The sequence below is a fragment of the Bos indicus x Bos taurus genome, chromosome 19 (genome assembly GCF_003369695.1).
Source record: "Bos indicus x Bos taurus breed Angus x Brahman F1 hybrid chromosome 19, Bos_hybrid_MaternalHap_v2.0, whole genome shotgun sequence".
NCBI classification, from domain to species: Eukaryota; Metazoa; Chordata; class Mammalia; order Artiodactyla; family Bovidae; genus Bos; species Bos indicus x Bos taurus.
In genome coordinates this window covers 35,695,447-35,706,827 of record NC_040094.1, presented here as the reverse complement: position 1 = coordinate 35,706,827, position 11,381 = coordinate 35,695,447, and the positions used below count along the sequence as shown (strand labels likewise).

At 60.2% G+C, this 11,381-nt stretch overlaps 1 protein-coding gene across 9 annotated transcripts in view; it reads right to left on the bottom strand.

The window, feature by feature from the left end:
- Window positions 1-3,844: 3,844 nt before the first annotated feature.
- Window positions 3,845-11,381, bottom strand: part of TOM1L2 (target of myb1 like 2 membrane trafficking protein) — a 71,574-nt gene continuing 64,037 nt past the window's right edge. For 2 of the 9 annotated variants that reach the window (XM_027519276.1, XM_027519277.1), the window contains exons 14-16: window positions 9,247-9,306; window positions 7,737-7,773; window positions 3,845-7,173 (exon numbers count right to left, since the gene is read on the bottom strand). In XM_027519276.1, the coding sequence (XP_027375077.1) occupies window positions 7,025-7,173; window positions 7,737-7,773; window positions 9,247-9,306 (246 nt within the window). In that variant the 3' untranslated portion in view covers window positions 3,845-7,024. The other 7 variants (XM_027519278.1, XM_027519279.1, XM_027519275.1 and 4 more) reach the window with 5 other exon arrangements.

Here is an 11,381-nt window from a genome sequence, read left to right as displayed (position 1 = left end):
ACCCTGGGTCCTGTGGGTTGGGGGCAGAGCTAGGTGCCAAGGGAGGGTCCTAATAAGGTGGACTGAGATACTAATATGCAGGTGCTGGAAGTGTGGAAGCAGTGAGCAGAGGCACCCTTGGTAGGGGGCAGCCAAGGAGCCTTATCAGAGGTCTGGACCCCCACCTCCACCCCCCACTCCTCAGTGAATCCAGCCATCCTGAGTACTGCTTTGCTCAGATTCCAGATATAGCCTGTCTGACCACACCCTCTGACAGAGTGACATTTGTGGCGCACTTTGGAAGGGGGTGTTGCCCAGGCCAAGAAAGGCTTTGGAGGCCCAAGTCCCTGGGGCTCAGACTGGACACGCAGGGCTCTTGGTTCCCCTCCCGGAAGTGGCTGCGGTGGAAAATTACCCAGAACAGGGATGGCCAGGCCCCGGGGGACCTCCAAACCGCATCTGTTTCCCAAGTGGTCCTGCTCAGGGACCCTTGGGGCCTGGTCCTCCAGATGAACTTCTGTGGGGAAACAGCCCCCTGCATCCTGATGCCCAGGCCCCACCCCCCCAAGTAGGAGCCAAGCACCCAGAGGGCCTTGGGAATCTGGGGAGTTCCCTGAAATTTCCAACAGGCCTTCCCAGGGAGGGGAGGGGGTGCTGTGTGAAACCTGAAGACCAGTTTCTTAGAGTCAGGAAACAGGTCTGGGTTTTCACCTGCTTGCTGTGTACTTGGAACATCGTACTTCACCTTTCTGGTGTCTGTAAAATGAGAACACTCCTTCCTGCTGTAACCCTGCAGAGTCTGTTGGAGTCAAGGTCAAGACAGATGTGCCTGCTTGTCTTGTAGCCGCCTATACCGCATATATAAAGAGCAAGCTCAGTCAATATGCGCGTGTAACTGCAGCAGTTCAGGAGAGAGGGTGATGAAGCAGCGCCCAATGGAGACCCGCAGCCAGCTCAAGTGAAGGCTGGCTGAAGCCCCCTGTAGGGCCCAGTCGTGGGAGCGGGGAGGAATCTGCCACCAAAGAGATCACTGTTTCACTGGGCAGCCTGAGACCAGCTGGGCAGGGCAGGGGTCCAGGGGAGGGTGGGGAAAGCCGGGTGGGGCTGCGGCTCTTCGGGGAACACGGTCCTCTGAGCGCCCCTCCCCTGGCCTTCCCGGGGACTCTGCTGCCGCGCCGCAGCTGCGCGCTTCCGCGTTAACCCTTTTCTTCCCGGAGGACAGCATCCCATTTCACAGGTGAGCAGAGAGAGGCGGAGGGGACGCGCGCCGGGAGCCGCGGGGTCGCCGGCCGGACGAGCCCCGCCCCGGCCCGAGGCGCAGCCAATGGGCGCGGGGCCCTGGGTGGGGTGACGTGGCGTCAACGCCCGGCTCCCGGCGGCTGTGTCACGTGCGCCTTCCGACCGACCCTGCGCCCAGCTCGCGCCGCCTCGCCCGCGCCGCCCCGCCCAGAGCCGGCGTCCCGCCGGGTCCACCTGAGAGGCAGGTCTCGTCTCTGCTCCTTGCCGCTGTGGGCGTCTGAGAGGCACAGGGGCATCGTCTGTGGGTTCAGAGCCGTTTGGGGCAGGTGTCCAGCGCAGGCAGGGCCGAGCCATGTCCTTGATGCCGGAACTGAGGGGCGGGTGGCGGGGCAAGCTCGGGAGCTGCCAGGGCTGCTGGCACTGGGCATTGCCTCACAGGCTACGCAGACCCCTCCCCACTCCTTGAGCCCCCCTGCCCCTGGCCTGCCCTTTCGTGCTTCATTTTGCAGTAGCTGAGGTGGGACCTGTCCAGCTTGTGGCCGAGGCAGCAGAGAGCCTGCAGGGAGCACTGGGTTCCTCCCAGCTCTCCATCTGGTCATAATGGAACCAGATGGCCATTGACATGGCTGGTTCTGGTCTTGGATGACCCTGTGTTCTCATGCCAGTTTGGCTTCTGCTGTGTACTGGACAAGTCATTTGAAGCCCTCTCTGAGCTGCTCTGGGGGTACACCGGCCAGGGAAGAGCCTCAGGAACTCAGTGAGGGCTGGGGCTTACAGGAAGAGTGAGGCATCAACTGACACCACATCCAAGTACAGGCGGGTTCTGATTCTGAGTTCATTGTCAAGTGTACATTTCACTGAAGGCTGCATCCCTGGCTTTTCTTGAAAAATGGGAGTTGAGCAACAGCAGGCTACAGTGGCCTGTGAGCTTCTCTGGTCCCCTCTGTCCCTGAAATCCACCGAGGCAGTGCCCTGGAGGCATTGGGTTAACCATGTTTGACCCCACTTCTCACATCACGGGACACCCTGCCTGCAGCTCGGGGCAGGGGTGGGGAGGGTATGGCTGGTCCCATGGACTCCCTGGTGCTGAAGGCCTGGAGCCCCCGCACCCTCTGAAGCCACCCAGCAAGAGCTGGCAGGGGTTCCACTACAGCAAACGACACTTCTGGGTGAGTCCTGCATGTTCAAGGCCTCTTGTCTGCCCATGCCCAGCTCCTCAGGGCCCCAGAGACCTTTTCCTTGGAAAAGAGGGGGACTATAGAAGGATTTCTTCTCAGCTGTCTTAGTGGGGGACTAGTGGGCAGTGGGCCATGGGCCATGAGTCATGAGTTGACCAACAGGGCTCCCCACACTGCCCCCTCTTCTGGCTGCTCCCCAAGACCTCCCCACCCTGCAGGCCCTGGAAGAGGGCTCCAGGGCTTCCTGGCTGCAAAGTGTCCTTAATTCTGAGAATTGGACTGGAGCTGCCCCTCCCCTTCCTGGCCAATCTGGCATCCCACATGCTCGCCATGGGATCCTGGCACATCCACGGTGATGTCTCAGGGTCACCCCACTTTGCACCCCACTCAGGGACACAGGCCAGTAACCTCAGATATGCGGATGACACCACCCTTATGGCAGAAAGCGAAGAACTAAAGACCCTCTTGGTGAAAGTGAAAAAGGAGAGTGAAAAAGTTGGCTTAAAACTCAACATTCAGAAAACTAAGATCATCGCATCCGGTCCCATCACTTTATGGCAAATACATGGGGAAACAGTGGAAACAGTGACAGACTTTATTTTTTGGGCTCCAAAATCACTGCAGATGGTGACTGCAGCCATGAAATTAAAAGACACTTACTCCTTTGAAGAAAAGCTATGACCAACCTAGACAGCATATTAAAAAGCAGAGACATTACTTTACCAACAAAGGTCTGTCTAGTCAAAGCTATGGTTTTTCCAATAGTCATGTATGGACGTGAGAGTTGGACTATAAAGAAAGCTGAGTGCCAAAGAATTGATGCTTTTGAACTGTGGTGTTGAAGATGCTGGAGAGTCCCTTGCACTGTAAGGAGATCAAACCAGTCAATCCTAAAGGAAATCAGTCCTGAATATTCATTGGAAGGACTGATCCTGAAGCTCAAACTCTAATACTTTGGCCACTGGATGCGAAGAACTGACTTATTGGAAAAGACCCTGATGCTGGGAAAGACTGAAGGCTGGAGGAGAAGGGGACAACAGAGGATGAGATGGTTGGATGGCATCACTGACTCGATGGACATGAGTTTGAGTAAGCTCCAGGAGTTGGTGATGGACAGGGAGGCCTGGTGTCCTGCAGTCCATGGGGTCACAAAGAGTCAGACACGACTGAATGAACTGAACAGGGACACAGAGCAGGCCTCTTTCGGGGCCCACAGCACCTTTCACAGGGGGACACGACTTCCATCCACAGAGCCTGGGGCCCCCACACTCGAGGCTGCTCCCAGACTCCCCTGGCATGGGGCCTTGGTCTCATTCCGACTGCCACCCCCAGGCAGAGGGAGTGGGGCGAGCGTTCCCGGCAGCACGGAGGCCCACGCTGCCTCTGCTTAGACAAAGCTGAAGGTCAGCTCTGGCAGGCCCGACGGAACAGAGATCGCACAGCAGCAGTCTGTTTGTTTGTTTATTGTGGAGTATTTTACATGCAAGATCCCAAACTAGACAGACATATCTAGGAGAGCTCGTGGGTAGACAGACGCTCTGGTGTCACTGACTCACCCTCCAGTCCTGCTCTGCCGGCAGAGACAGACAGTGACAGACCGCTAGGCTGGGGGACGCCGACAACAAACCTGAGAACCCTCACAAATCAAGTGCAAACTCAAGGGAATAAATATTCACCCCCTTTCCTCCAGGAGCACCTGGAGAGATGCCATGAGCCTTCTGAGTTGATAGCTATTCTCAGGGCACCCCAGGGACAGGAAGGGCTGAAGTTGGGCATGGGAGAGGTGGGGGCCTTGGGGCATCTTCTGGGTGGTGAAGCTGGCTATGCCCACGTTGGGGACAGGGGAGGGGGCCCGGGCCTGGGGGCTGCCAGTACAAAAGGCTCCACTGTCCTCCACAGGGTTTCTTCCTCACTGGCCCACAGCCCCTGAACCCTGTGGAAGGCTGGGTTGGACTGAGTTAGAAGCATGCGGAGGCCAAGTGGGGCTGTGGTGGCAGGAAGGAACAGGAGGAGCTGGAGTCTGGGCACCTGCTGCCCTGGGTCCTCACTCGCCCCCACCTCCCCGGGCTCCCTTCTCTGGACCTCGGTAAGGAGGGGAAGGGCAGGGAGCCAAGGCGGGATCCAGGGCCAACAGCACAGTTGATCACACTGAGGGGCTGACAGACAGATGGAAGGACGGATAGCAGACGGCCACCTTGCCCTCTGGGCTGGCCAATGAAGAGCCACTGCAGCTCTGAGGCCCTTGTCCTTATGCACACAGATAAGCCAGTCGGTCACATTCCCCCGGGGGTCCCGGGCAGGGGCCGCTCTGGGGCAGGCTGGCCAAAGGCCCACCAGTGCCTGGTCATACGAACTCAGTGCTATTTGCTGCTGCCCACTGGTCAGAGAGGCAGGAGGAAGGGGTTAGTTTTCACATCTCAGCACACAACACAGAAAAGGTTAAACACATCCCCAAGAAAATATTTTGACAAAATAAATATTTTAACCTATAATCAGGTATAATTAGTGCTTATAAGGAATCCCAGCAATAATTTAGTGTAATTACATACTGGATCTGCGGTCTCTAACACTGGCAGAGGCTGGTGGCTCGGAGGGTCTCACTCTGCTGGGCAGAAGGCTCTGGCCAGGGTTCCCTCCTGGGAGAGCGGCCCGAGGGCCGAGCCTCCCAGACAGAAGGGAACCAGTGAGATGGGCCCGGGGAACCTGGGGCCTCAGGACAGGAAGGGCGAGCAGCACCCGTCCTGGGCACCTGCTTCCTGGGCGTGGTGGGGGCAGGTGGGGCAGGCTGCTGTGACCTGATGGACGAGTGGAGGGGCAGCTCCGGCCAGGACAGCTGGCGAGGCCACTATCACTCACCACCCTAGTAGCTTGGCCTCTCTAGACTGGGCCTGGCTGAGCAGCTGGAGCTGGGGATGGCTTTGTGGGGTCTCCCCGGGACAGGCTTGTGCTCCTGCCACACTGTCCACCTGGGGACCCCCGGGAGGCCAGCTCCTCCCTCAGCAGATGCTGGGCCCGGCTGCTGTGACTCCCGAAGGACTGACTGACCACCAGAGGCCCACTGTCCTCTGTGGGCTGGCAAGGCAGGCCCCACCCCACAGAGACACACCCCCAGGCTACACTAGAGGCCTGGGGATACCAGCTGGAGTGGCCAGGCACAAGCAGGACCTGCCCTGCAGCTCGTCAGCTGGCTTCGGACGGTTCAGCATCCAAGGCTAACTGAAGGTGGGACCAGGCAGCGGGGAGCCGCGGTGTGGGGGCCCGGCTGGGCAGGGTGCAGCAGGCTGACCCAGATACACGGAGGGGTATCCTCCGAGGACCTGGGGTGTGAGGTGCCAGCAGGACCCCAGGCCTCCCCTGTGGAGGGAGCTGCGGGGGGGGCCAGGCCAGGTGTGGGTCCCCCAATGGCGCCTTGGTCTCTACCACACCTGCTGCTGCTGGACCCCCCACAGCCCCAAACCCCGCACTGAACGCTCCCAGGAGACCCCAGCTTTGCCCTGATGCCGGGGAGCACCTGCTAGAGCTCTGAGCAGGGCTAGGGCTCCCAGGCCAGCAAGAAGCTGCGGGCATAGCCCGTGTGCTCTTCTGGGCACAGGGCAGCTCAGGCTAGATCAGGCTGGGGCCAAGTGAGGACCCAGGACGGAGTGGGGCTCGCCAGTCGCCCCCCCTGCTGAGGTGGCCTGCAAGGTCAGGCTTCAGGACAGTCTGTGGGGGAGGCTGAGTCCCTGCCCAGAAGGAACACAGGAGCCTTGGAGCTGCACAGGCCGCTGGGTCACTGGGATTTCACTCGGGGTCAAAACCACTTACTGCTGTGGGCCCTGGAGGTGGAGGCAGAGGCTACCCTGGGCCGGGCTGAACGAAGCACATTCCGAAAGGCGCCTAGCTTTCCCGGGCCGGCCAGAGCCAGCCCTCACCATGCAGGCCCCTCCACAGACAGGGCGGCGTACAGAGTGGTGCATGGGGGCAGTGAGGCCACCGCCACGTTACCTCTGCAGGCTCTGCCCACACCGGAGCCATGGGCCCCCGGCAGACCCCTTGGTCCCAGCTCGGCAGGGGGCCTGGGCTAGCAGCAGAAAGTGAAGAGGGTCAAGCAGGTGGTAGATGAGAGACGCCACCCGCGGGCACCACAGAGCCTACTGAAGTGCCAGTGCTCATCAGGGAGCGGCAGTGGGGAGCAAGACCAAGCCCGCGGCTGCAGACTTGCCCTTTCTGGGACCAAGGGGGCACAGGCGGGCAGGAGAGGCCTGCTGAGCTGGGCATGGGGCTGGGGTCTGAGCCCCTTCTCTGTGGGCAAGTGACCAGAGGAACTGCTCGGGAACAGCCCCAAAGGGCTGGCCCTGCCTGGGGCTGGGCTGGTCACCAGCTCTTCCTGGAAGAAACAGGCAGAGGGAGCAGGAGGGCAGAGGCTGAGGGTCTGCAGCTGTAGCGACATTGTCCCACCTCCCAAACAGAAGGTGGCTAAAGCTGGGCCCAACGAGTGGGAGGCCTGGGAGCAAACACAGTGGTGTTTCCATGGAGATACAGCAGCGCAGGACCAAGTGGGGGCGGGGGATGGGGGGAGTGGCCAGAGCCTGGTGTGGACCGGGGGTGAGAGGTGACCTGCCATGGGGGGGGCCCAACCACAGGACAGCTCACAGGGCAAAGAGGGCATCCTCTGACCGCTCCGGCTTCTTCCGGCCTGAGGGATTCGAGGCTGGGGCCGGAGCATCCGCTGGGGGAGAGGGGAGGCTGGGAACCATTTCAGCAGCTTTGGCCCTTTCTTCAAGGAATTTATCGAACTCTGCAACACAGAACAAGGCCCAGCAGGGATGGGTAGGGGCTCAGCTGCCACGCCCGATCCCACAGGCAAGGGCCCCTTTCCTCCTCTGATACCACCAGGGCAGGCGGGAAGCCCGGCCACAACCCAGGGGGCGTGAGGGAAGCGGGCAGCTATGACTCGTGCCCCATCACTGACTTGGTGCTTTTCCATCGTCCAGATCAGCATTGGTGGCAAGGGAGGGAGAGCTGGAAGGGCAATTTCCTCCTTGACCTTGGCAGGGACCCCCACCCCGGCAGGGCTCAGGGCCTCCAGAGGGCCCCAGACCGGCACCCCCTGTGCTGACCGCATGGCGTGTGTTTTGTCTCAGCTGCAATGACCATTCGGGGGTGGGGGGCAGACCAGTCAGGAGTGCTGCCGGTCTGGGGTCCCATGGACCTGGGATGGCCGATTGTGCCTATCAGCACCTCCCACGTCAGCAGGTGACCTGGATGGACAGAGCCCAGGAGTGGGGAGGCGCCAGGGCAGCAAGGAGGCTCTCAGAGCCTAGGAAGGGCACGGCCACAGTGGGTCGGAGGCAGGCCTACCTTCGCTCGTGACGCCCTCCTCCAAGTCATCGCCCTTCTGTGGGAGAGCGGAGAGAGGGTGTTAGTGCTGTCCCACGGCCGATTCCGCCTGCGGCCCACCCGCCAGGGCAACACCCAGTGATACTTCCTACTTCCCAACCTGAGTTCTGCAAGAGCATAATGCTGCTCTCATCTTATTGGAGACACAGAAACTTCTGTTTTTAAAAAGTGAAAACAAAAAGCTGAGGAGGCTCTAGATCCTCCAGAAAGGTCAGAAAGAAAAAACTGAACTGTGCAGCTCCTTCCCTGCTGAAACTCGGGGCAGGACCACAGAAGAGCCAGGACAGGCCGGGCTCCGGGCGCCCCTCCACTCCGCAGACCCTCACGGGCAGCTGCATGGCACTGGGTGGTCAGGGCCATGCCAGCAGCTGGAACCGCGTGAGACCTGGAGACATGGGGGTGCCCCCAAGGCACCCCGGCAGAGGGTTGGCTGGGCTCCAGCCTCCTAGGAGCAGCGCCAGTCTCTTCCTGTGCCCCAATTCGGACACTGAGGACGCTCTGGGTGATCAGTTCTGTTTGGGGGATGTGGGGGCCACTGGGTCCTGCACAGACAGTGATGGGTGGTGGACATGACCCCAGCCTCCTTCCTGCCTCCACCCCTGATCTGCCCTCGAGTGCAGGTCCCCCTTGTGAGGTGGGGGGCCAGGTGTGCCCGCCTGCTCTGTGACAGCAGCTGTTTCTCTCCAGGTGTTCTCTTGGGAAGGACCTAATGGGTGCCTCTTCCTCCCCTGGCACGGCCCCCAGGCAGCAGCTTGCGGGGCAGAGAGTGTCTCTGGAAAGCCTGTCTTTGGGATTGGGTGGGCGGTGTGCTGGCCCGGAGCGGCAGGAGATCCTCCTAAGGTCTGCCATCCTAGTTGGGGGCCTGACAGGAGGTGACAAGAAACAGGAGATGAGGTGTCCCCAGGTCAGGGCGACAGTCCCGTCAGCCATGACGTGGGCAAGCACCCCTTTCCAGGGTGCATTTCTCCAACAGCCCCCCAGGGGCTAACAGTGCTTGGCAGGAGGCCAGCACCGGGGCAGGGCAGGGGGATGGGCCAGCACAGCCTCCCCTCTCAGAACCTGCTGCCATGGGGAGACACATGATGTCCTAACCTCCCTGCCCGTCTCTGGGGACAAAGACAGTGGCCTCTGGAGCCAGTAAAGCCAAGATGCCAGGCTACGCTGGGGAAGGGCGATGACAGTGATGGAAAAATAAACACCCACTCACAACTGTGAAAATTTCACAATTAAAATAAAAAAATGAAAACCAAAAAAATTAAAATTAAAAAACGCACAAAAACCAAAAGAATTCAAGAGCATACACCTGGAATCGCAGAGTGACTGGGAAAAGTCAGGGTGCGTCCTCGAGGCGCCTGCCCAGCCTCCCTCCTCCACTCCCCAGGGAGCAGCCCCTCGGGCCCCCAGGCCAGCCCCAAGGGGCCCCGGCCTGGGCCTCGCCACTCCCCACCAAAATAGAAACGTGGAGTCTCACCAGGTCGGTCCTGAGCCACACCTCAATGTCGTCCATGACCGAGGGCTGCACCACGGGGATCTGCGGAGGTGGCAGGCAGCGGCCAGGCAGCCCCCAGCCAGGCAGGGAGACAGAACAGCGGACACGTCAGTGCAGGCAGCCCAAGGCAACCAAAGGCACACAGAGAGGGACACGCGGGGCAGGCGGGCAGCAGCCAAGGGAGGTGGCAGGGAGGGAAGCAGCGGCTCTACGAAGCGGGGCAGCGGCCAGGTGGGCGCGGGGAGGAGGTGCAGTACGCATTCTTCAGTGGATAACTTTTTGACTAGTGTGTCCGCCCTTGGTCCCGGGGCCCCAGCAGGATGGGGAGGCCGCACAGCGGCCCATGGCCCAGGGCGCGGGGTTGGCAGGAGTCTGGGCTCTGTTCACTGAAAGGATCCTGAAATGTGTCCCGGGGCATTTCCGAGTGGGGAGAGCACCCAGGCCTAAGGGTGGCCTGGCCCACAGCAGCCCAGCACATTCCTCCACCAGCAGACACAGGCAAAAGCAAGCACTCTGATGACCAGAGGGGCCGTAGGCTGTGGTCATCTGTGTGTCTCTTTAGTGGGAAAACCGCAAAGCAGCCTGAATGCAGCAGCCTCCTCTCGCCCCACCCTCCCCTCCCAGCCTTCAGGACGTGGCCCCCTCCTCCCCACCATCAAAGGGCACCTGAGAGCAGGGGAGGGGGCGGGGGAGCAGGGGAGGGGACCGGGGTCCTGAGAGAAGGAGGGTGCCCAACCATCGCCTGGGCCTTGTCCATGCCGGGGCTGCCTGTGCCCAGGGCCCGAAAATCTATTTGGCTGGAAATAGTGAAGCTGCTGGCAGATGTCAAAAGATAGTAATGTGATAAGAAGTAAGAGTAACCTTTAGTCCCCCTGAAGTCACACTAATGAAATGTTGGCTCCCTGCCTAGAGAAACAGGTGGACGGCCCTTGATCGAAGTGACCTGTGTCCTCACCTAGGTTAGCCCATGAAGTACCTCTTGGGACCCACTCGCAAGCCCACTGTTTCTAGAAAACTCTCCAGCACTGTGTCTGCAGCTGGGTTCACCCCAGGGCCACACAGCCAGGCCGGCAGACCCCATATCCAGCCTCCACAGGCGTTTTAGAGAGGTGCAGGCCAACCTCCACCAGATTATTTGTATTTACTTGACCTACTGGGGCCTTATAAAGGCTGGAATGAAAAAACACCCTGAAATGACCATGAGGCTGAGGGACACGTGGTCCTTGCTCTGCAGGGTGAGCCGCCGTGTGCACTGGCACCACCTGAGGCCCCTTTCGTCCCGAGCGAGCAGGAGCAGGGGCACCCGGGGCACGACCTGCCAGGTTCACGCTTGCTGGCAGAGTTTCCACCCGACACGTTCTCATGACAGGAGATGCAAGTTTTCGTTACTGTGATTCTTCTAAGCCGGGATGCCGGCCTCGGGGAGGGCGCCTGCCACCTGCCACGTTCCCAGAACCCAGCATGGAGAGTCAGCACGTCTCCAGGGAGAAACCGGCAACTCCAGCTGCTGGAGCAGGGGGTCCCTGATGCCCACCAGCCTCAGCCTGCCCAGGACGAGCAGAGAGGCTCATCAGGTTGCAAAGCTTGAAAAAAGCTGCTAAAGGGGTCATTGGCTTTAAGCCCTCTTTACTGTTCAGAATTGATCCCCTGGGGTCAGGGATCATGCCCCGTTTTCCCCTCTGGACCGATCTTGATAGCCAGCACGCTCAGAAGATAAACGCTGACCTGTGAGAAGCTCCTCACCCCTTGAGCTGGCGGAGGCAGATCTCCCCTCCCATGGGTGGACTTGGTCCTCTCCAGGAGCTCCCTGCCTGTGGGCCCTGGCCTCATCTGTGAAATGGGGTGACGGCTTCCACCACTCACCACCCTGTAGCCCTTCATTTCCAGGCTGCTCATTCTTTTTCTAATTCAGAAACCCAAGCCTGACCCCTGACTGAGAGGTGTGGAGTAGGTCGGCTGTGGGTGACAGGACAGCTCACGTGACCTTGGGATGGGCTGCGCTGCCTCGGTGGATGCAGCGCCTGGGCTCACGAGCCACCTGCCACGTGGTCGATGTGGGAGCACTACGCCAGGGCAAAGTTTCTGTGAAAACCAGGCGTGTCAGATACGCTGGATAC